We start from the raw sequence: 24,333 nt of genomic DNA on the forward strand, positions 1-24,333 counted from the left end.
AGGTGAAGTCCTTTGATTTCTCATTTTCTGTACTGACTGTTGGCCCTGAATAGGATTTCCCCAGGGACTGGGAATTGGGGAAGTCACATGAGGATGATTTTACTTCATCCACATGTCTTTGTTTTCGTCTTTTTTATGGTGCTGGGGATGAAACCCAGGTTTCATACTTGCCAGGCTTGCACTTTGCTGTTGAGTGTCATCCAGTTCCCACCCGCTAGCCCTTAATGAATCTAAGATGTGGTCTGGGCATAAAATGCATCACGGTTTTGTTATTGAGAAAATTTACTGCAAATAACAGTGTTAAAATGCCTTAGCATTTAATGCTATTTTAGATTTGCTTTTATAACTTTTACTTAACATTGAATATTACTTTATATAAGTGAAATTAATTGGTGAATTGCTTCTACACAAAGACCTGTTTCCACCTTAACAGTGGGAAAATGTAGTCTGGTTCAAAGATAAAAAAAAAAAAATGTGAAAAGAATGCATACATTTGAGTCCTTAAATGATAGTATCCGCTCCTTCATTCCAGAAATATTGATGAAAGCAAGATTTATACTTTTTTTTTTTGGGGGGGGGGTCACATCTGCTAATGCACAGGGCTTACTCCTGGCTCATACACTCAGGAATTGCTCCTGGCTGTGCTCAGGGGACCATATGGGAAATGCCCTACCTGCTGTGCTATCACTCCTGCCCCCAAGAGTTGATACTTTTCAGCTTACTGGTTTTTTAAGATATTTTCACATTCCTTAGATTTTTCCAAGACTTGTAAATCTTGCCTATTTGTCAGATCTTTTGATACTTGAGTTCTTTTCACATTTGTTAGATCTTTCTTCTGATTTTAAAGGAATTATACTTCTTCAAAGATGAGAATTTGGATGAACCCAAATGACTGAAAACTCAATGTGTTTGTCAAAGGCACACAGCCCCCAAAAAGTCAAACTAGAAATTGATCTCGTATTTTTACCTTCTGTACTGCAGGACTTCCCCTAGTGATAATGAAAAGGAAAGAAACAAACATAAAATGCTTTGTGCAAATATAGGTGGATTATAATTAAGAATCTTTTCAGAGAAATCCCTTGTGTAAAAATGTGCATTATGGTAATGGTCTCTTGACTCTTTTAAGATTGAACTCATCAATGTAGATTTTTTTTCTTCTAAATGAGACTCTGCCCCAAACAGAATTTTCCTTTGTTTTGTAGCTCCTGACGTCAAGTGCTGTTCACAAGTGGGGCACTGAAATTCATGAAGGGATCTACAACATGTTGATGCTGTTAATAGAACTTGTTGCAGAGAGAATAAAACAAGACCCAATTCCCATTGGTCTCCTGGGGGTGCTTACAATGGTATAGTACATCTAACATCAAGTATTTCGTGGCGATGTGATTGGGTTAATTTTACATATTCTACTGTTTGTACTGTTAGTGTGATTTATGAATAATCACAGTGATTTTAGCATTAACAGTATTAGTTCTGAAAGTCATTACTTTTTTATTTTAAAAACCCAGCAGCCATTTTGTATACCTTTCTAACTTAATCTTTTTTTTACTTTGTTTTTGGTGCTGGGGTGCTCAGGACTTACTCCGGGCTCTGCACCCAGGGATCACTCCTGCCAGTGCTTGGGGGACTATATCTCAGGGACTGAACCTGGATCATCACATGCAAGGCTAGCACCCTGCCCGCTCTGCTGTTGTCTGACTTAATCAATTTTCAGCTCTTAGAATGACTGAAATTTCCCCTTCTGTCTCCCTGATTATTCGCATCCTGAGTGCTTCCCGTAGAGCGTGTGCTGGCTTGGTTTCTGAACTTTGTCCCTGACTCCAGGCAGTGACTGCACGGAGAAGGGCCTGTCCCGTCCCTCCAAACTTGGCTCTCTTTGACCCATTGCCCAGCTCTGCCTTGGCAGCCCGGGTGCATCTGGAGTGCGAGTACCCTTGCCCTGGCCCTGCCACTGTGCAGTGCAGAGGGACGGGCCCTCTCTGCCCGCTCTGTGGGAGACCCTGGAAGAGAGAGTCCCTTAGTGAAGGAGTCCAGGGGTTCTCTTATTTTTATCTTCTTTTCTAATGCAAATACGTGTTGCTATAGAAATAGGTAATACTAATGTTTCTCTGTTCTCTCTGAATCTAGGCTTTCAATCCTGATAATGAATACCATTTTAAAAACAGAATGAAAGTGTCCCAAAGGAATTGGGCAGAAGTGTTTGGAGAGGGGAATATGTTTGCTATTTCACCTGTATCTACTTTCCAAAAGGTAAACATCGCTTTGTTTCCTTCTTTCCCCAGTTAAAATGTATTGAGGATTTTCTGTGATAGAAAAATAACAATACTAAGGCTTAATAGTCAGGAAAAATAACATATTCCCTGTAGATTATAAAATTGCTTAAACTTTTTTCAGATACTGCATGTTTTTCTGTAGACTGCATGTTTTCCCATAGTGGTTAACCAACATGTAGAATTTTGTAGATTTGAAATGGTAGCTCATGAAGTGAGAAATTGCCCCAGCCCCCTATTTATTAAATTTTCTGGGACCCTAGACTTGCTTGAGAGAATTGAACACTTGAAATGACTAGTTTTACTTAAGAAAAATAATCAAGCAGTGTTATGTATATTTATTTTAAATCCCATGGCTATTGAAACTTGTTATATCAAGTGCAGACCAATTTTTTGTTATTGTTTAAAAGCCTACAGTGCACCACAAATATTATACCCACATGGAGTACATAATTCAGGGTTTCTCAGCCTTTCTCTGACCGTGGCCCTCATCTAATCTTGTTTTCTCCCTGGGCCCCATCCCCATCCTACTAATTGGCCCCCTAGTCTCCTGCCTGTCACTCCGACCCCACACAGATCTTTGGCTGTAACCACATAATATCCTTGGGGCAGGGCATCGGGGCCATGTGGCTCCCAGTTGAGAAACACTAATGGCACTAGTTTAAACAAGCTTTTTCTATTTTTTCAGCCTGGGGTGGATCAAACCCAAGGCCACGTGCACTTGCGTGTGCTCTCCATCCCTTGCCCCTCCTTTTTTTCCCCACTTTTGGGCCACATTCGGAGATGTTCAGGTGACTTCTGGCTCTGCACTCAGGGATCACTCCTGGCAATGCTTGGCGACCATGTAGGATTCGAGTATTGAACCCGGGTCAGCTTCGTGTAAAGCAAGTGCCTTACCCACTGTATTATCTCCCTCACCCCAGCCCACCCCTCTTTTTATTAATTTGTGTGTTGTGTGTTGGAGTGGGGAGTTGTCCATATCTGGCTGTGCTCAGGGCTTGCTTCTACTCTGCACTCAGCAACCACTCCTGGTAGGCTCAGGAGGCCATTTGGGGTGCCAGGGATCGAACCTGGGTCTATACTGCATGCAAGGCACGTGCCCTGCCCATTCATTATACTATTGCTCTGGCCCCTGTAGACAGTCTGATTTTAAGAAAAAATGTCAGTTTAGTGGATTGAAAATTTGTCCCATCGCTGTAGTGTAGAAGCAAAGCTTTAGTTCAGTAATCATTTAGTGACCGTGTCTGGCATTCTAGGTTTTAGAGACAGTCTAAAAACTATTTCTGTCTTTAATACAGTTGTCACTGTCACTGTCATCCCGTTGCTCATCGATTTGTTCGAGCGGGCACCAGTAACGTCTCTCATTGAGAGACTTACTGTTACTGTTTTTTGCATATCCAATACGGGTAGCTTGCCAGGCTCTGCCTTGCGGGCTCGATACTCTCAGTAGCTTGCCCGGCTCTCCGAGAAGGGAGGAAGAATTGAACTCGGGTCGGCCGCGTGAAAGACGAACACCCAACCGCTGTACTGTCGCTCCAGCCCGAAAGTATTTTAATATATAGTGCTGCAGAGAAAAATATGAAAAGAAAATGATGTAATAAGCAATTGGTACAGTCAGAATCATACGTACTATGAATCCAGGAAGGGAACAGTTAACAGCCTCAGGGGATCAGTGAGTTTAGATTGGAATCTAATCACTCTGGAGATTGGACAGGTCAATACTAGTTTTACCTGTTTCATTGAAGGTAAGTACTTGCGCAAGTCCACATACCTAGATCTAGAAAAAACAGGTAGTTTTTTAGGCTCTTCAGTTTTGGACAGAGCCCACCTTTTACTTAACAATTATACTTTTGTTGTGAGGATTGAATGACAGATGTATATAAGGAACTTAACAGAGTTTTCTAGTAAGAACTCAGCAGATGTTCAGTCTGCCCCTCAGTTTATATCTGCCTCAGCTGAAATCGTTAAGGCTCCATTTCTCATCCCCAGAGAAGAATTCGTGCCCATAAAGGCTGTGCATCTTCTCCAGAGAGCCCTTACTTCTCAAGCATTTCACTTCCGAGGGTTTTGTTCTTTCCTACATACTCTCAACCTTTTTCTCCCTGTTGCATCATTTGCATTGTACATACTCTGCTGTGACATTTCCATCTTGTCCTCCTTCTCACTTCCCGTTTTTTTTTTTTTTCCTGGTGCCAGGGGTGAGGTAGATGCTCCCTCTGTGAGCCACACCCTGGGCACCTAATACTTTCCGCCTGCCTGGGGCCAGAGCCATAGTACAACAGCTGGGTTTGCAGAAGGACAGCGCAGGTTTGTGGGCCCAGCACCAGATACTGTCCCCCTGCCCCCTGATCTCAGTCAGCTGTGCTCTGTGAGAACAGAGCTGGGACTAAGGTCAGCCCGGGGAGAGGGGTGTGTGTGTGTATGTGATATTTCCTGCTCAGGTGTGTGTGTGTGTGTGTGTGTGTGTGTGGTGTGTATGTGATATTTCCTGCCTTTGATAACATCCCTATGGCATTGTTCTATTCATGCTTTCCTCCAAGTTATTCTTTTAGTGGTTACCCTAAGATGCAGACTTACTAACTGAGTAAAACCAAGTTTTATTAGTGTTTCTCTTCAGAGCGGGATCCAAGGACACCGGGATGTTTCCTGTACCACTCCCCACATGACTCATTTGTCTTTATTTTTATTAGGCTTTGTCCTAGTCCTTTCCTGCCCTGTTTCCCCCTCAAATAGATACCATCCTCCTCCTCACCATCTCATCATCTTGTATACTATGGGTGGACTTTGCCAGGCTTACATGCTGCTGCTTTGTGTACTTTTCCTTCTGTATCTCAGACCTTCCATCACAGTCATTTTTCTTCTTCCTGCAGTGCTGTCTATATAAATTGCCCTTTCATAGACTTGTATTGTGACTGTCTTTTGTTTTGGATGGGCCAGACTTCATTGTTGCATCATTGAAACAAGAATATTTTCCTTCAGTTCAAAATTCTAGCCTGAAATCTTTTTTTTTTTTTTTGCTAGAACATTAAAAGTTCCCTGTCTGCTGGCTTTGATTGCTGCTGTTGACTCTGATTGTCGGCCAGATGGCTTTTCCTCTGTGAGACGTCAGTCTCTACTCCACAGCTTTTTCTTCCCCTTTGGAGCTGGGCACTCGGACTCTCCACAGCTCGCTGAGGAGCTCGTTTCTCTTTCTGCGCCGACGGGGGTCAGACCCTGGGCCTCTCACCTCCAGGGCCTTGGCTCTTCCTCTGAGCTCATCCCACCCTGGCCCCTGACGTCATCTTTTTATTTGGGGCGAGGAGGTCCTTGGACTTCTGGTCCTGAGGATTAATATCTTTTGTCATTTCTGGAGACCCGTTTAAAGCACTGCTGTCCCCTCCCTTTTTCTGTCTTCTCCTGGCACTCCGCTCGGATCCTCCCCGGCCTGCCCGCCTCGCCCTTCGGCGCTTTCTCCGTTCCGCATTTTGTCTCTTTGGGCTGCGTTTGTGATCGTTATTCTTCATGTTTAGAATCTAGTTCAGCCATTTTTCTCTTTGTTGGAAACATCCTCGTTCAATCTTTAATTTCAGGTACTGTCATTTTCATTTGTATTCATTCTCTTTGATTCATTTTTGATGCTGCTTCATTCCTTTTTCATTATTCATGTCCTTGACACCTATTTCCTAGCTCCTCTTTGTTGAATGCTAATCTGTCCTTTGTGTCTCCTGCTGTCTGTAGGTGGAATTCTGCTTTAACTCACTTGTACATAGGCATGTGTTTATGCTTGTTTGTTTTTCTATGAACTAAACAAGTATAAAAACAAACGCGTTTCTTGGAATTTAATCTAGGAGCGCTTTTTCTTTCTTTCTCCACATCCAGGTTGCAGGCAGTGCTAGGGAAAATGGTGTTGATGTCAAGCGCTGGGCCCCGTGCTGTGGGCCGGGCGGTGCTCAGTGAAGGAAGAGGTGAACCTTCCGGTGCTGGAGATCAGCCTCGGGGCCCCTCACAACAAGCGATGCTCCAGCCCTTGGCCTGTCTCCTTGGCCCTGTGGACGGTGTTAAAGGCCTGAGTTGAAAGTCCTCTCCTCCAAACATAAACCCAGCTTGACTCAGAGTTCTCCCGCATGCTTGGGAGCACTGTGATCTGGGACTCCTTTAGAACTGAGCTTCAGGTTCGGGTGTTTGGGGCTAGCGAGTCAGCGTGGCAGGGCAGAGTCGAGGGAGAGTGGTTGGGGGTTGCCGCCTTGCCGATCCCCCTCCCTGTAGTGCATGTCCAGACAAAGAGGCCTCTTAGGGTTTCCCACTGCCCCTCCCCCCCACCCACCTCGGCTCTCTTCTGATTCTGGGGCACAGAAGGCCCTGGGACTCTTGGGGCCGCCTGCACCCCCGGTGCCTGTGGCGTGCAGCTGGCCTTGGCTCTGCTCGGCTCACAGGCCTCTGTGTGACTTTCTAGCCGGTGGTGGTCATTCTTTTCTGGTGGAGACTTCTAGGGGCGCCCCCCTGACCTCCATCCCCACCGTTCTGTGGGGTGCGTCGCCTGCCTCCTTTGCCCGCCCTGCACTTTTCTGCATCCCGACCCCGTCCCCAGGAGACCCTCCCGCCTTCCTCCCTGCCCTGCACTGCTTGCCTTCCTGCCTTTTTGCTCTCCTCCCCCTAAGCTCTACCCAGCCTTGACGCTTGCCCTTTCTGTTCACGGTCCTTTCTTGAAGAAAAGCCTTCCTATGCCATGGGTTCCGGTGGTGTCTTTATGCCCGTGGCTCTCCAGTCCGTGTCTCTGGCTCTGCCAGCGCCTCTCAGTGGCCTCAGGGTCACGCTCCGTGCACGAACGCCTTTCTGGCCTCCGTGGCGTATGCGCCCGCTCCCCCAGATGGTCCAGCTGGAATTGAAGGTTGTTTCTGCAGCTCCTCCCTTGCTCTAATTCCCCAAACCCCCACTCCGGCCGCGGCCTGATTTCATCTTAGGCGCATTCCTGACTCCTCTTGTCTCTTGCTCCCAAGCTGTTCCAGTCACGTTGTGCCTCCCCTAATCAGTGCTCGTGCCCCACTGGTGTCCACGCTTGTCGCTTCCACTTTCACGCTTCATTGCCACAGAGCAGCGGGGGTGGTCACCTGACAACATGCAGCATGTCAGTCTGTGGCTTTTTCCGGGCCCGACGGTGACAGCTCCCCGAAGCCTCCCCAGGGCTCCCCTATGCCTTCCCCGAAGAGGCCACCCGCCTCTCAGCCCCTTCTCCCCGACCTGTTCCTGCGTGGGTTGAGTCTGTCGTCCCGGTTCCACGTGACGCAGAGGCTCACTCGTCCTCTCGGCAGTGCCGGCTCCTGTAGAAACGGCCTTGGGGCGTCGTCAGACGCTTGACGCCAGCCGCTAGAACTCGGTGTGTGTTGGTGTATTCGCTGGCACCGCCGGGACCCGAGCTTCAGGAGAGCCCGCAGCTGCTCTGCCTGCCCGTCCCTGTGGCCTGTGTGGCCCCCAAGGCCATGTGTGTTGGGAGAGAGAGCAGGAGCTGGCCCGGGGCTCCCCGTCACATCTGGCCGGGACTGAGATCTGGCTGGCTTTATCATTCTCCACCTGTTACTCTTCAGTTTTGTCTTGCTTTGCTTTGCAGCCGCACCTTGCTGGGGCTCAGGGCTTACTCTGGCAGGTTTGGGGGCCCTACGTGTGCCAGGGATTGACTTGGGTCATCTGAGCGCAAGGCGAGTGCCCTCACCCCTGGGCGATCACTCTGGCCCCTTAACGTGTTACTCTTACCGTGAATACTTATTTCTAAAATCTAATTAGAAATGAAGAGAATCGAGGTTCTTATTTATTCTTCGAGGATAAAAAGTAGCTTGTTATCTATATCTTAGAGATCTTAAGCATCTAACTGATTTCACACTGGGGAAGGGGTTGCCTTTGCAACTGTAACATAAGGACCTTAAAACTATTGTAAGCTATTGTGATGCCTCAGAAAAAAAATAAACACATTCCAGCATCCCAAAATGTAAGCGTTCATATGTAGCATTTCCATTAAAAGTATAGACCTATTGGCTTCTATAAAATTATTCAAAGTAATGTTGAAGATTCACAGTAAGAAAGCTTTTTAGTTGCATGACTTCATCTTTTCTTAAAGCTAGGTGGTATTCCATCGTGTGTATGTACCGTAGCTTCTTTATCCAGTTGTCTGTTCTTGGGCCCTTGGGTTGTTTCCAAAGTTTGGCTATTGTGGATTGTGCTACAATGGGCTGATACATGGATGGATCTGCAGAGCGTCGTGCTGAGTGAGAGGCGTTAGGGGGTCGACAGAACGATCTCCCTTAGGTGGGATATAAAGGAACGCAGTAGGGGAAGAACTAATGCCCAGAGGAGTAGAAGCAAAGAGCAGGAGAACTGGTCCTTAGTAGGAATCTTGTCACCGTGGGAGGAGGGAGGAGAGGTCAGGGAAGGGACCTCAGTGACAGTAATAGAGGGTACTGGCCACTCTGGACCATGGCTGCATTCTGAAAGGAGGTGACCTGATGTGCCTGATACCCTTTCAGTAACATATTGTAAAACGCAGTGCTTCAAAGTTTGGTAATTTTTTCTTCAACTTTTAATTTAGGATAGAAGAAATACTCTGAAAGATAGTCAGGACGTTTTTGTTTTACCATCTTGTTTTCTGTTTCCTCTTAGGAGCCTCATGGATGGGTTGTAGACTTGGTGAATAAGGTAATGAATTTTTATTAATTTATACACACATTTTAGGGTTTGATAGTTCAGGAAACGACAGCCTTCTTCCTAAGGAGACTGGCTTTCTGTTCTTGCCACTCGTGCACATGCTAATCAGGCAGATGTTGGCATTGGACATGTTAGACAGAGCACACCTTCAGCGTGTGCAGGGAGCACTGGACTGCCCGGGTATTAGAGAACACTGACAGGCTAGAATCTTAGCCTTGTTTTTTTGCTTAATTATTAGCTTAATTATCATTAAACTTAAATATTTTCACGTTTATTTGTGCCCTTTTTTTTTTCTTCTAGTTCGGAGAATTAGGTGGATTTGCTGCGATCCAAGCTAAGCTTCATTCAGAAGATATAGAACTTGGGGTAAGTTAAACCAACCTCTTAAGTGTGCCAGGTTAGCTCTGTGGAATGGCATGTAGCCTCAGGACAGTCTGGACAGTTTAAACACGAGAGTTAATCTCTACAGAGGCAGCTTCCTTGGTTCTGACAATCAGAAAAATACTGCCCCTCCAGCACATGTGCTCAGGCACACGTATGCTTGGCCATGACACATGATCACCAGCAGCACATGGGCTTGGACTTCCTTCTTGTATAGGGTTTTTCCCGAGCTGCTCCATGTGGGACTTTCTACATAGGAGAGTTTATTGCTCCCAGATTGGAGATATGTGCTGAAAGTGGGCAGACAAGCAAACATGGTGGCCTCTCAGTATCCGTACTGCAAACAGTAATGCCCCAGGGGAGAGAGAGACAGAGAGAGACACACACACAGAGAGAGAGAAGAAAAGTGCCTGCCATGGATGCAGACTTGGTGGGGGGGTGGGGGGGTAGCAGGAGGGATACAGGGGATAATGGTCGTGGAAAATGTATACTGATGGAGGGATGAATGTTGGAACGCTGTGTGACTGAAACTTAATCACAAAAGTTTTGTAACTGTATCTCACAGTGACACAGTGAGTCAATTAAAAAATAAAAAAATAATAAAAACAAGAAAAAAAAATACTGGTCCCTCATTGTAACCAACTTCAGTGAAGGGGATTTAACTTTTAAAACTCAGTAATTTCCCTTTGCCTATGGTTTTTTTCTCCATAATTTGTAATGTGCATGAAATTATCTTGCTCTTTAAATCCATTTGCAGTATATGTGGCAAGTATATGTGTACTTACCAGTTTTATGACTCAGTTAAATCCAAATTTATTCCCTAGTACTAAACAGTGATAAAACATTTTAAGATTGTCTCAGTAAATTTCTGGTGTTTTGGAAATTCATAGTAAGTGCTCTAAAAGGAGCTGGTTTCACCCCAGATGCAATAGCATTGTCTTTTCATGTTGGTTTCATTTTCTCAGGATAGTTTAACCTTGTAGTAAGATAACAGTCTTTGGGTTTTTAATGTTTACCTATTGGTAACTGTGCTCACTTTATTCCATTCTCTAGTTACTCATTCCATTAAAAACTACTTACTGGGGCCAGAGAGCTAATGCAGGGGGTAAGGTGCTTGCCTTGCATGCAGCTGACCCCGGTTCTACCCCTGGCACTGCACACAATCTCCTGGGTGTACCTGGTTTCTTTCTCTTTCTCCTGTTCTCTTTTCTGTTCCTTTTTAAACTGCTACTCGGCCACTGCTCCACGATTCTCATTACTGATAGTGCCAATTCTGCCCGACAACATTCTTTCCTAAAATATTCTTAACCACTTTCATTTTCTCTTTTCCAAAGAGTCAACCTGTCCTGTTCTGCTGAAAATTCCAAGTTCATGTTTGGAATTGTGTTCATTTTGTAGGTCACTGTGTGGAGAGCTGATATTTTAACAATACTTCTAATCCATTCCATGGCATTTTCACATTTATTAGAACCTTTTTTTATTTTTCTTTTTGGGTCATACCTGGCAATGCACAGGGGTTATTCCTGGCTTTGCACTCAGGAATTACTCCTGGCAGTGTTCAGGGTACCATATGGGATGCTGGGAATCGAACGCGCGAAAGGCAAACGCCCTACCCGCTATGCTATTGCTCCAGCCCCAGGACCTATTTTTTAAAAAGGTTTTTTAGTAAGGTTTTATACCTTTCTTTATAAGAATCTTAAATATGTTTATTGTTAAAGGCACATTTTATTCCTTTTCAAACTGTGTCTAATAAAATTTTTACTTTGATTTACTTTAATTTTTACTATAAACTGATAGCTGAAATAATTTCATCCAATCTTCCAAAGAAGTCTTATTATCCTATTCTGGTTTAAATTACATTAAATTTCTATATATATATTTTTTTATTTTAATAAATCGAATTCTATTAGTCCTTCCAAGAATAGAGCATATCTGTTCCTTCGTGTGTGGTTTCATCAAATCAGTGTTTAAGTTTCTCTAATATAGACCAGGTATTTGATGATGAAAGGGGAAATAAGACCCTGTGTTTTTCTCTGTCCCTTTCAGGCAGTCTCAGCGCTGGTGCAGCCCTTGGGTGTGTGTGCCGAGTACCTCAACTCCTCCGTGGTGCAGGTAAAGTGGGGCCTTTGAGCACTGGCTGCAGGAGGTCGTCCAAGATGTGAAAATTGTCCCCATGTCACTTTTTGCATCAGGCGTAGCATTGTGCCTGATCCAGGGTAACTCATGCTCTTTCAGGCTCTTACTAGCTCCCCTAGTAAACACATTACTAGAAGATAACGAGAACTGATGAAAGGGCTAGGGGGGTCGCTCCAGAGCCAGATACGCATCTAGCATCCCCAACTCCCACCCCACCATGGTCCCCTGACCACCATCAAGGGTGGTTTCTGAGCACCCCTGACCTGAACACCTCACTGTCGAACTGGGCCTCGGACTGCTGAGCACCGCTGGGAGGGACCCCAAGAAAAATGACTAAGTTAAGTGCATGCAGCTGCTCTCATCTCAGGTCACTTGCCTCTGTAGTCTGCCACTTTACCAAGTGTAATTTACATTGGTCCCTTGCCGTTTTCACTTCTGCACCTGCAGAGCAGGCAGCCCACAGCCCTCCCCGCTGTAAGGTTGGTGCCGTTCTGCGTTCAGCCAGGTCCCGGTGGTGCCGCCCCTGGGCCCTTCCTGCTGGGCAACGGCTTCTCAGTGGCTTGTCTGATCTCCGGCCGCTGCAGATTATAAATCGACACATTTGAGAATAAACGAAGCTTTCAGTGATGATATTTCTAATGCTCACCGTCTCTTATGCATTTTTGCTTCCTTTCCTTCTCCTTTTGAAAAATTCTTTGAATAAATTGGTTGTTGAAATATATCCATTTATTACTTTCCTTATGAGTATGTAAAACCTATAATATCTAAAGAGGTTTTTTAAAAAGCACTGTAAATGGTTATGAAAACATAATGTCCTTTGGCAGCAAAGCCCTTGTATGTATTTCATTTTTCTTAGCATCTGATTTGCATAGAGTCATTTTAATAAGGGAGATAGGTTTTTTTCCAATAGGTTCTAGAAAAATCTGCTGTGCATTCTTTGATACTGAAATAATGGTACAAGATTTCTAAATCTTAAAATAGGATTGATATTTATGTCTTTCTTAATCTTTTTATTGAGCTCTTTAGAAACATGTGCTGTTCTTAACCTTACTAAGCATGTGCATATGACCACTAGTTTTGTAGTTTGGCACACTAAGTCATAAAGAGACAAAATAATTAGACTGTTTTATTGGGGCGGGGGACACACAACCCCTGACTGTGCTCAGGATCACATCTGGGTCTCTAGCATGCAAACCATGCTCTCGGACCTTTTAGCTATTCCCCAGCCCCAGTGATTGGACTTTTAAATAATATAATAATTAGGGCCAGGACCAAATTTTGGAATGCTTACCCTTTTTTCCTAATGTATTGCTCTGTAGAAGTTGATTCAGCATAAATAAAACTTTAGATAATACCAACTTAGGAATCACCTGGTTTGATACATAAGCATAGTACTTTATAGAGCCAAATACTTTCTTTTTTTTTTTTAACTAAATCAGGTTTAATTTCAGTTTTATTTTAATTGCATTAAATTCATTTAGCAGTAAGTTGATTCCATAAATCTACTCACACCATATTTATGCCATGTCTTCTTGGGTTGTTATCTGTTTTTTTTTTTTTGCTTTGCTTTTTGGGTCACACCCGGTGATGCACAGGGGTTACTCCTGGCTCTGCACTCAGGAATCACCCCTGGCAGTGCTCAGGGGACCATATGGGATGCTGGGATTCGAACCCGGGTCGTCCTTGTGCAAGGCAAACGCCCTACCCGCTGTGCTATTCCTCCAGCCCCTCCTCTGACCAGTTCTAAGTTTTAAAGATTATTTTATTTAGATGGAAGTGATCATTCAGATGTAGCTAGTATTTCACTCCTCACATAATATTTAAAATAACTTTTTTGATATTGTTACCATCTCAGGAGTGTGTGTGTGTGTGTGTGTGTGCATCTTGTCTGGGCTTCAGGCGTGTCAACAAGTAAAAATAGTACACATGATAGCATATGTTATCGGTGTTCTGTGCTTGCATTCATTTTTTAAACATCATTTGCAAAATACTGACTATAAGAATAGTGCGTGTGAGGCTGGAGAGAGAGTACAGCAGGTGGGGCACTCACGCTGGCACACGGCCGGCCCACGTTTCCTCCCTGACGCCCCATAGAGTCCCCCGAGCCCTGCAGCTGTGGTCTCTGAGCACAGTCCGTGCCAGATACTGAAGAAGCTGAGGCAAGACTCGGCTCGGCCTGCAGCCCAGAAGGTGGCGGCTGTGGGCCGGAGCGCACTGCTCTGTGGTGCATCACCTCATCTGCGAAACATGAAGGGGAACGCTCTGCCTCCTCTCTGAGGCCAGACCCCTGTGCTCTTGTTAACTGTGGTGCTTTTTCCCTGTAGCCTATGCTGGATCCGGTCATCCTCACCACCATCCAGGATGTGCGGGGCGTGGAGGAAAAGGACCTCAAAGACAAGGTACATGTGGTCTCCAGCCAGGCAGGCCGGGGCGCCTGCTGGTCTGTGCAAGCGGAGCTCGGATGTGGGGCGGGCGGCGTCACACACCAGTACTGTCTGGATTGCCGTTGCAGTCAGTGCACGTCAGATGAACCGAGAAACACTTCTTCGGAAGCACCAGTCGTTGGTGCTAGTTTTCTCAGCCTGTAGACTGAGTTTTAGGATTCTAGCAAGTGACGCCATCAAAATTTTACTCACATGTTGATTTTGGTATTACCATTGGTATTACTGTGTCACTGTCATCCCGTTGCTCATCGATTTGCTCGAGCGGGCACCAGTAACATCTCCATTGTGAGTCTTGTTACTGTTTTCGGCATATCGAATATGCCACGGGGATCTAGCCAGGCTCTGCCGTGCGGGCGGGATACTCTCGGTATTGGTATGGCCTTTAAAAAGGCTTGCAAATAATTCAGCATATTAAGAGCTTATGTACAGTTGTTAAAAGCAACTGTAACATTAAATTTAACATGGTCTCTTTGCCTCGAATTTCTCACAGGATCCTTCCCTTTGCTTCCTCTTTCGCAAATTGTTGTTTAGAAGCAGAATGTAGTTAGTGGAGTTGTTGAACATCAGACACCTCGCAGACCTTTGTCCTTGAACATGGCCTGTATTCCTTCATATGCTGGAAGAGTTGGGATCAAAGTGGTTTGACTGTTTCTTTCTCTGTGTTTGTGTGTGTTTTAATAAAAGAGATTGGTTAGCATCCCTGAGCTCTTGTCTGCCATCAAGCTACTTTGCATGCGCTTCCAGCCGGACCTGGTGACGGTGGTGGACGATCTCCGACTGGACATCCTCCTGCGTATGCTCAAGTCCCCGCACTTCAGTGCTAAAATGAACTCCCTTAAAGAGGCAAGCATGCTCTACTTCTCACAGACGCAAGACACTGACACTGAGGTGGCGAGTGCCAGCACTGTGGTTACTGTGGGATTAGTTACACAGGGACGAGGGATTTCTGACACACAGAAAGGAAGAGGGATTACTTATTAATAGTGTGTGTTGTACTTCTCCTTAAACTGAATTTTTTATATGTATTATGTGGCTGGAGCGATAGCACAGCGGTTGGGCTTTTGCCTTTCACGCGGCCAACCCGTGTTCAATTCCTCCGCCCCTCTCGGAGAGCCCGGCAAGCTACCGAGAATATGGAGCCCGCACGGCAGAGCCTGGCAAGCTACCCGGGCGTATTGGATATGCCAAAAACAGTAACAAGAAGTCTCTCAATAAGAGACGTTACTGGTGCCCGCTCGAACAAATCGATGAGCAACGGGATGACAGTGATGAGATTATGTGTTCAAAGTTTCTTCTGAAAAATTTATGTGAGATTTCCTATCATATACTCCCAGTACAGTCATAACAGTTTGATTCATTAATTTATATATTGTATATGAATAGGATTTGATTTTATATTTATTCTGTATCACTGTCGTCCCGTTACTCATCGATTTGCTCAAGTGGGCACCAGTAGCGTCTCCATTGTGAGACTTGTTACCGTTTTTTGGCATATCGAATATGCCATGGGTAGCTTGCCAGGCTCTGCCGTGTGGGCGAGATACTCTAAATAGCTTACCAGGCTCTCCGAGAGGGGCGGAGGAATCGAACCCGGGTCGGCGAACACTACCCTTTGCGCTATGGCTCCAGCCCCTTTATTCTATGAGGTTTTTTTTTTTTTTTTAATACTATCATTTCTTTTGTTATGTTTCAGATGGATGTTTACTTTAAGTGGTCCTTTTTAAAGGGCATTGGTACTAAACCAAAAATGATTACTTCTGTGATAGGCCAAGCAAAATTATGTAATTCTTTTTTGTTGTTGTTTTTGTTTGTTTGGTTTTGAGTCACACCCATTGGTGCCTCAGGGCTTACTCCTGGCTCTGCGGTCAGGACTTTCTCCTGGCAGTGCCCTGGGTACCATCTGGGATGACAAGAATAGAGCCCAAGTTGGTCAACACTCTAGCCGCCGTACTATTCTCTCTAGCCCAGGCCAAGCAGTAACATGCTGATTTTGGTATTGCCATTGGTATGGCCTTGAAAAGGCTTTAATATTATTCAATATACTAAAAGCTTTTTCTATTTTCTATTTTGTTTTTATTTGGGGGCCACACTTGGCAGTGCTCAGGGGTTACTCCTGGCTCTGCAGTCAGGAATCATTCCTGACGGTGCTAGGGGGACTGTATGGGATGATGAGGATCGAACCTGGGTCGGCCGCATACACGGCAAGTGCCTTCCCCACTGTACTATCTCTCTGGCCCCAAATTATGGAAATAATTTTCTGTTGTTTCTTCTTAATCTGTATTTGCAGTCCACACTATTGTATAGTTGGCTGTGGTGAGTGATAAGTGGGATCAGTACGGTTCAGTTATACATCCAAAAGAAGTAACAAAGTCATATACATTTTATTAATGTTGCCTGTAAGTAAAATAAAGTCATTGTCGGCAACAAGAGGCGTTTAGTGGAAAGGAACTGGGCTGCTGCCCATCAACAGGGGACTGACCAGCTAGCCACACTGCCAGGGCAAGGACATTGTGTGGGCAGCAGGAAGAATTTGAGCTTGAGGCCTGAATGATGCCAGGAACTCTGGTCAAGCCTGGTCTCTGCTCCTCTGAGCTCATGGCCTTGTTCTCATGACCAGCAAGAGGTGGGGGTAGGGGCCAAGTGTAAGAATTTGGAAGATGCCCCAGTGCCAAGGGAGGGCAGCCAAGGATCAGACCCAGGAATGGCTCACAAATCTGTGAACGCCAACTAACTGGCCTGTGATAATGATCAGACGTAGCACAGGGCACACACTCACACAGGCCTGTTCTGACTCTGAGTGTGCCCGTTGGCATTAAATTCACTCATCATGATCCTGTCCTGTAGGTGACCAAACTGATTGAAGACAGCACTTTATCCAAGTCTGTGAAGAACGCGATAGACACAGACAGATTGTTAGATTGGCTCGTCGAAAACTCAGTCCTGTCGATTGCGTTGGAAGGTAAGTTGCCTTAAAAAAAACCTAAAAGTGATAAATAATTCTCTTTTTTAATGAAAGAAAGTATAAAATTGTTGCTTTGATCATATTAGCTTTTAAATAATGTGATGGTAAGGTAACTCCTGCTTTGACTTAGTGGAGCCCTGTCTGGAGAATCAGCCATGTTCACTGTGTTTGTCTTTGTGATGTTTCTTCTCTTAGGCAACATAGACCAAGCACAATACTGTGATCGTATAAAGGGGATTATTGAACTTTTGGGCAGTAAGTTGTCTTTAGATGAGCTCACTAAAATTTGGAAGATCCAGGTAAGTTGCTCAGTTACTTTTTCTTTTCTCTGACATTTCTGCTGTATAGGAGAGGGTGGTGGGGGAACGGGCAGCGACATGAAGGGGCTTCATTGCCCTGCCAGAGCGCTCTGCTCTGCCCTCATCTCGTTAATTGCTTTGTTTGTTTGCATTTGGGGGCGACACCCAGCAGTGCTTAGGGCTTGCTCCTGGCTCTGTGCTCAGGGATCACCCCTGGTGGAGCTCTGGGGACCATATGGGGTGATGTGCCGGGGATCCAACGGGTTGACTGCAGGCACCTTCAGACACCTTCACCCCTTCGCTCTGCCTCCAGTCCCCTACTCTAACGTCACGGCTCAAGGTTCTAGTGAGAGTGTATGTGTCAGGCCGGAGAGAAAGCTCAGGACTGGAGCTCATGCTTCATATGCAGGAGGCCTGGGTTTGGTCCCCTATACCACACACTTCCAGTCCCCAAGCACAAAGCAGGCAGACAGTCCCTGACAGCCCCTGGGCGCTACCAGGTATGCCCCAATGAGAAGGAAATCTGACGAGGATAAGAATTGCACTTCTCAAGAGACACATCAAACTGTCTTCAGTTTAGTCTTACTACTTCTCAGATATTGAAAGATAAAGATATCACTGAAGGCTGTGTAGCCGTTAGTGTCCGAACTGGAAGATGTTGCATGCCTTGTGTGTGTTGCTTTATCGCTTTTTAAAACATTACCGTCCCGAGAGCACTCCAGGATCTGAATCTAGCCTGGCCACAGTGCATCATTCTAGGAGTACGTGCCATGCCACAGAGCAGGCTTGTCTCTGAACTGCATGTCCATCGATTAATAACTCCCCCGTTCCTCATCCTCCAGCCTCCTGGCAAACACCAGCCCCCTGTTGGCTCATGGATGTGACTATTTTAGATGCCTCTTAGAAGTGGGATCATGTGCCATGTGTCTGTCTGTCTGAGACCGAACTTTATTCATAGAATCTGGTTGAGAAATAGAAACTGCTAAATATTTCAGACGGGCTTACATAAGGGGATGGCCTGCAAAGATGCTGGTAAGGCGGAAGAGCAAAGGAAGGAGTGCTAAGTTCCACAGAGGAAACGGCAGTGGGCAGTGCCCAGGAGATGCTAGGGTCAGCAGGGCATCCAGAACCCCTCCCTGCTGGTTCGTTCTCCCAGTAGCGCCTGTCATTGGCACATCATCCCAGGAGGTAGCTGGCAGAGGGCTTGTGTTCTGCACTCTCGACCCAGCACTGCCTGGCAGATTTCTAGAATTGGAGTACAGGACCAAAAGAAATCTCTTTTTGTTGTTGTTGTTGGTCACACCCGGCGATGCACAGGAGTCACTCCTGGCTTTGCACTCAGGAATTACCCCTGGCGGTGCTCGGGGTGAGGCATCTAAAATAGTCACATCCATGAGCCAATAGAGGGACCATATGGGATGCTGGGAATCAAACCCGGGTTGGCTGCGTGCAAGGCAAACGCCCTACCCGCTGTGCTATCACTCCAGCCCCCGAAAGAAATCTCTTGAGTCTTGACTTTGCTTACACCCTCCTGTGGTTTTGTTTGAACTGTTTTCAATGACTGTGTGAGTTTCATAACTTTGAGCAAATTCTTATGAGTCACATTTAATACTGTCCCCCTGGCCATTCATGTTCTTGTATCAGAAGTCAGGTATGACAGCAACAACTGAGGTTAGAAAGTAAATTTTCCCACCGGAGGTTAGGCACAGGGCTGCATCTCTGAAAATTTACTGCCCGTGGGATAAATTAATATTGATGATGTCATAAAAATATATCTGAGGAGAATAAGAATAACAGATGAGGTTTGCATGGTCATTTATGAAATGCCAGAAGTTTGTTCTTCTTGTAATGAAATCAGTTGGGGTTTCTTTAAAGCCAGTCAAGGCTATTTTGTTCCTTGAAGTGTGTGCGTGGGCGAGAACCCACCCCTCACCTCCTCTTTGCGCTGGCCTCGGCGGCCCCAGAGAGACCCCGAACTCCCGCCTCGCTGTGATTGCCGAGTCAGACGGGCTTTGTTGCTGTGGGGATTTGGCTTTTGCATATTGCCAGACAGAAGACTGGATTTTCCCAAGTTCCAGGAAATGTTCTTTCCCAATGTGTTCTTTCCTAGTCAGGACAATCGTCTACTGTGATCGAGAACATACATACCATCATAGCTGCAGCCGCTGTGAAGTTTAATGCCGACCAGCTTAATCACCTGTTTGTTCTCATCCAAAAGGTGCATGTTCACGCAACGTTCTTTTTGTTCCTTTTTTATTTTTTTTAAGTGTTTACAATAGCTCATTATAATTACTATTTAAACACCAATCCCACCACCATAAGAGGAAAGTGTGTGAAGATTGTTGTGTATTTCATCCCGGAGCCATTTAAGCCCTAGTATGAGAGATTACAAGCATGTATGTTAAACCCAAACACATGCCACACGGCTTTCTGTGTTCCCAGGACAGCCCCCCCATCAGGGTTTCCCCCTCTAAATGGAGCCCTTTGCTCTATGAATTTGTAGCTCAAGCTTGGTTTTTGCATATTTGCCATCGTGGGAAAATGGGATTCTAAAGCAAGTCCTGCATCTTTCTCTCCGCAGAGCTGGGAGACGGAGAGCGACCGAGTGCGCCAGAAGCTCCTCAGCCTGATCGGACGCATAGGCCGGGAGGCGCGCTTTGAGGCCACCTCTGGAAAGGCAGGAGAACCAAACGCGTCTTCCCAGCTCCTGCTTGTCCTTGCTGGTGGCCAGGCCCTCACGCATGGTGTCCTTGCAGGTGTTAGACGTGCTCTGGGAGCTGGCCCACCTCCCCACGCTGCCCAGCAGCCTCATCCAGCAGGCGCTGGAGGAGCACCTGACCATCCTGAGCGACGCCTACGCGGTGAAGGAGGCCATCAAGAGGAGCTACATCATCAAGTGCATTGAAGACATCAAAAGGGTCGGTTTCCCCGCCGTCTCCTCTCGCTGTCAGTCTAGCGCGGCCTGAGCGTCGGGCCAGATGGCCACTTGCCCCTACTGCCTAGATTTAAACTCAGTGTCCCGGCTTAGAGGCCACAGTTAGGAAATGGGAGAGACGGTCTCTTTCTTAGCCCAATCATTTACATTTCTCTTCAAATGAAATTTCAGCCTGGAGAATGGTCAGGTTTGGACAAAAACAAGAAGGATGGATTCAAGGTAAGAAAATGCAGATGGAGCCAGATAAAAGGTACACGCATCTAATAATTCCTTGTAATAAGTGACACATCATACATTTATGATAACAGTGTGTTTTAGTGTCTGAGTACTTTTAGATTATAAACTGCCATTTAAATGCTCACGGGTTACACTTGGTTTTAAATCTTGGGCAGCTACTGACTCAGGGAAAACAAATCTATGGCAACATTCAAAGGGCCGTTTCCTTTTGCTCATAAAGTTGAAGGTTCCAACCTGAAATTTAGTTTGTCTAGTTTAAATGAAATCTGAAGTATGAACAGTTTTTAAAAGTATAACGGATCCTTGAGGGGGAAGTGGCAGAACTTTCACAGAGGAAGAGAGGAAACGGTGTGGGGGTTGGACGTTCTTTTTTCCTCTGAGCCCCCGCAGGTGAAGGCAGGGCTGGTGGTGAGTGTGGCGGGACGCGCGGGGCCAGGACAGGTGCGGGCAGCGGTGCCTGGAGGTGCTGTCTGCTGAAAAGGCGCTAAGCTGTGGCATTTGGAGCTGCCCTGTACTTAACCTGAGACCCTGAGAGGCAGGCTGAGTCACAGCGGTCCCTCCTGAACCAGCTTCCAGACCCCTGAAGCCCTCCCCAGCGTGTCCCCGCCTACCCAGGGCCAGTCAGTGTCCAGCCCAGCAGGGAGGGTCCATTTTCTGCTGACCTGAGCAGAGGTTTCAGCGAGTGGCAGGGTCATTTCAGCGGTGAAGCCTGATTCTTGACTTTGGTTCTTTAGCATTTCCCCCAAGCATCTGAACTCTGCAGCCAGCCAGAAAGGGTCACTGCCATGGGGGCTCGGTGACTTGGCAGGCCTTTATTCAGTCAGACTCTGTCGCCAGCTGTAGTTGGGCACACGGGAGAACTTGGTGGTTTCTGCTTCCAACATGGATGTCTGATTTGGTGAATGTTCCGTGTATGATCCCAGATACAGAGATTGTTTCGAGATACTTGCAAACAAGGCGGTGAAGCGAGGTCGTAAGGAACCCTTCTCTGGCTCAGCAGCATTGCGCTCTGTCTGCGCGGACGCAGTTTGAGTTTTCCCAGTTCTCTCGTATCAGTTACTCAGATAATCTAGCAGCCTGTCTCTGTGACTGGAACTCGTCCAGAGTTCAAGCTTAGACCCCTCAGCCGGAGTCGGAGAAGCGTACCTGTAGGAGAATGGTCTTTGCTTCTCGGGACCATACGTTTCTTCATAGATGCGAAGGTCGGTGCTGAGGGAACTTCCCCTTTCTTCCGGGGAAATGGCTTTCTGCACCAGGAAACCCTTCCTGCGCTCTGCTCCTTCCCGGGACAGCCGAGCGTCACCCCGCTGCCTTTGCATTGCTTCTCTTTGCAGTCACTTCATTTGTGTCTTTCGTTTTATTTTTTTAAAAAAGAAAGACTCAAAATGCAGCAGGAAACGTGTTGAAGTGGTTTTGCGAGACTTGAAAGGAGTATTTTTCCTCTTCTCCTCTCCCATGAGGGCTGTGAGAGCCTTCCCTGTCTCTCCTCCAGGTGCCACCTTGCATTTGTATGGCCTTCTCGGGTCACCGGGTGCTTTCACGGATACTGACTTAAAGTGCCACGGCTAAAGGGGGGCAGTGGGAAGAGCAGAGTCCCCTGGACGTGACTGCAAGCAGGGGGTGAATTTTATACTGCCACTAAAGGTGTTTTCTGTGCTATGCCCTTTCCTGCCAGGCAGCAAGGTGGGCTGACTGGGGATTATGTCTCCCTGCCAGGCTACACAGAAACTAAGCGAAGGGTAAGACAAGACCACCCACTCTTACACCCCTCCCACCCCAGCTACCTCTACCCCCCACTGATTCCCTCCCCTCCGCTTTTGACACTTTCAAAATCCCCGAGTCCCACTGTTGTGTTCGGAAATTCTGACCCTTCCTCCATAACTTGATTTCCGTGGATTCTGCCAGGAGACCCCGGGCTGGCTCCCTTGGTCCTCTTCCCCTCGCTTCTTTGATACCTTCCACTGTCTGCCCCCAGCGCTTGCCCTCTTATTTCACTTCATTTTTTCCCCCTTCAGTTAAAAAGTTTGAGTGTTTTCACCACCGCCCCCAGATTGCTAACCCTGCAGAAACCATTCCCAGGCAGAGGTGCTTGGTGCTGGCGATGCCCGCGCCAGCGCAGTGCCCGGCAGCCTTCCTGGGAGAGTCTGCCCTTCCCGCAGATCTCTGCCTGCCCGCGGTCCAGAGCGCTCACTCGCTGACAGGCTGCCGAGGCGGAAGGCGCAGGATGCCTCCGCTACAATGTCGCAGCAGTGTACTCAGCTCCGGAGGAAACCAAGGCTCCTTAAAGGAGCCCTCCCACACAAACCATTTTATTTCCATTCTAGGTAAATGGCTAGGTCTGAAAAAAACAAAAGAAAGAAGTGGGCTGTCAGCTTTGGGAATAGAAAACTCAAGGAAACCCATGAGAGCTTTGTTCAGATATTGTTGCAGAGAAGTTAAATTGAGCTTACTTTTTTGCAAAAATCTCCTGGGAAGTTCTGGGAAAGCATGTTTCCATCTGAGCATGGATGAGATGAGCTTTCTGTGAAAACCCTCCAAAATAGAGCACACTGCCTGTGGTTTCACCAGCACGACTACGGAGAGTGCAGGTTAGAGCAGGGAAACCAGGTGACCTCTAAGGCTTCATCCAAAGTTGAGTCTAACCTGGGCCTAACATTAACTCCTACTTCTGAATCCTCGGCTCCGTTACCAGTTGCGTTCATTTTACTTATTCACCAGTCTTGCCCCTTTTGTAAGTAGAGGAGACTAATGTAATTTTTTCTTCTGATTCAGCGATTTAATGTAGACATGATGGAAGAAATAACATCTTTCCTGTTAAAGTTTAGAAAGACTATATCAGGAAAACTTTTAAAATTCCACCGTTCCATACTTTTATTGGGTAGAGAATTACATCCCCCCCAAAAAAAAATGATCTTCAGTGCTACATAAAAAATTTAACCCTTAATTGATTTCATTGTTCATAATGCTACTTTTAAAAATTTCTCTGATTATTTGCTAAGAGTCCATTTTTGTATCCTAATGTTTGTAATTCTTTTGAAAGATAGCAGTTTGTACTTAAGCCTTAGAATTTTTGTTCAATATGATTTTGCACCTTTTTTTTTAGCAGAAATACTCTATTTTTACAGGTATTTGGCCTTTAATAAATACCTTATTTCTCTGATTCTAAAGATGCTAGTGATTGCAGCCTGCAAAACAAATTTGCTAAGTTTACGATGAAGAAAGACTAGAAGTATGCATTGGACTTGCACCCTCCATTTGTTGAGATTCACAGTCCCAGTGGATTCTGAGCCTCCTTCACACCAGCCTGGACAGCTTTGCTGGGGCACCCTGCTTTTCATTGTGTATAGTGGTGCTGTTGACCTCTCCGAAATCTCTAAGATTGTACAAATGGAGTTTGTGTTCTTTCCCTTTTTAAAAAAAAAAATAATAATAAAACTCAGGAGTGCTTTTTTTCAAGTTGTGTCAAACCACTTCTCTTGTATTAATGTGCAGCTTTGGAGCAGAGAAACACATTGCTGAGTGGCATTGCCCTTCCTAGGGTTTGCAGCTCACACACCAACTTTGTCTGAGAGCAGTGAGTTTCCTTGCTTTAATCAGTGCGCACCGTGAAGGGCAGAGCAGGCTAGTCAGAGCCACGTCCCACTGTGAATTCTTGACAGCTTTGAAGTGACAAGTCAGTCATCTGAAGTTACACGAAACAGCCATTCTTCCTGGGTAGTCTCTAAACCAGTAGCAATAAAAATAACAGGTAGACTTTTTAAGACCTACCTTTTATAGAAAACTAAGTTTATGCATACTCAGGTAAGGACATCTGTGTCCTAACTTACTCCTATGCCTAGTGGCTGGTAAGTTTCTTTGAATGCTATCGTAAGAAGTGTCAATTTCAGAAATCTTAAACTTTATAAAATCTGTATCTTAGAATCCAGGAAATAATGGTATTTGCTGGTTGATTGACTCATCTCTAGGGAAAATTGTATTATTTTGGCCATAATTCTTA

The 24,333-nt window shown here is 45.9% G+C and overlaps 1 protein-coding gene across 3 annotated transcripts in view; it reads left to right on the top strand.

Annotated features, from left to right (window-relative positions):
- USP24 (ubiquitin specific peptidase 24) overlaps window positions 1-24,333 on the top strand; it is a 132,965-nt gene that overhangs the window by 37,693 nt on the left and 70,939 nt on the right. For all 3 annotated transcript variants that reach the window (XM_055140935.1, XM_055140933.1, XM_055140934.1), the window contains exons 4-16: window positions 1,203-1,346; window positions 2,128-2,250; window positions 8,898-8,933; window positions 9,243-9,308; window positions 11,370-11,435; window positions 13,784-13,858; window positions 14,588-14,746; window positions 16,748-16,862; window positions 17,061-17,164; window positions 19,275-19,382; window positions 19,746-19,841; window positions 19,921-20,082; window positions 20,271-20,318. In XM_055140935.1, the coding sequence (XP_054996910.1) occupies window positions 1,203-1,346; window positions 2,128-2,250; window positions 8,898-8,933; window positions 9,243-9,308; window positions 11,370-11,435; window positions 13,784-13,858; window positions 14,588-14,746; window positions 16,748-16,862; window positions 17,061-17,164; window positions 19,275-19,382; window positions 19,746-19,841; window positions 19,921-20,082; window positions 20,271-20,318 (1,302 nt within the window). The remainder of the gene's footprint in view (window positions 1-1,202; window positions 1,347-2,127; window positions 2,251-8,897; window positions 8,934-9,242; window positions 9,309-11,369; window positions 11,436-13,783; window positions 13,859-14,587; window positions 14,747-16,747; window positions 16,863-17,060; window positions 17,165-19,274; window positions 19,383-19,745; window positions 19,842-19,920; window positions 20,083-20,270; window positions 20,319-24,333) is intronic.

Source organism: Sorex araneus, chromosome 5 (genome assembly GCF_027595985.1).
Source record: "Sorex araneus isolate mSorAra2 chromosome 5, mSorAra2.pri, whole genome shotgun sequence".
NCBI classification, from domain to species: domain Eukaryota; kingdom Metazoa; phylum Chordata; class Mammalia; order Eulipotyphla; family Soricidae; genus Sorex; species Sorex araneus.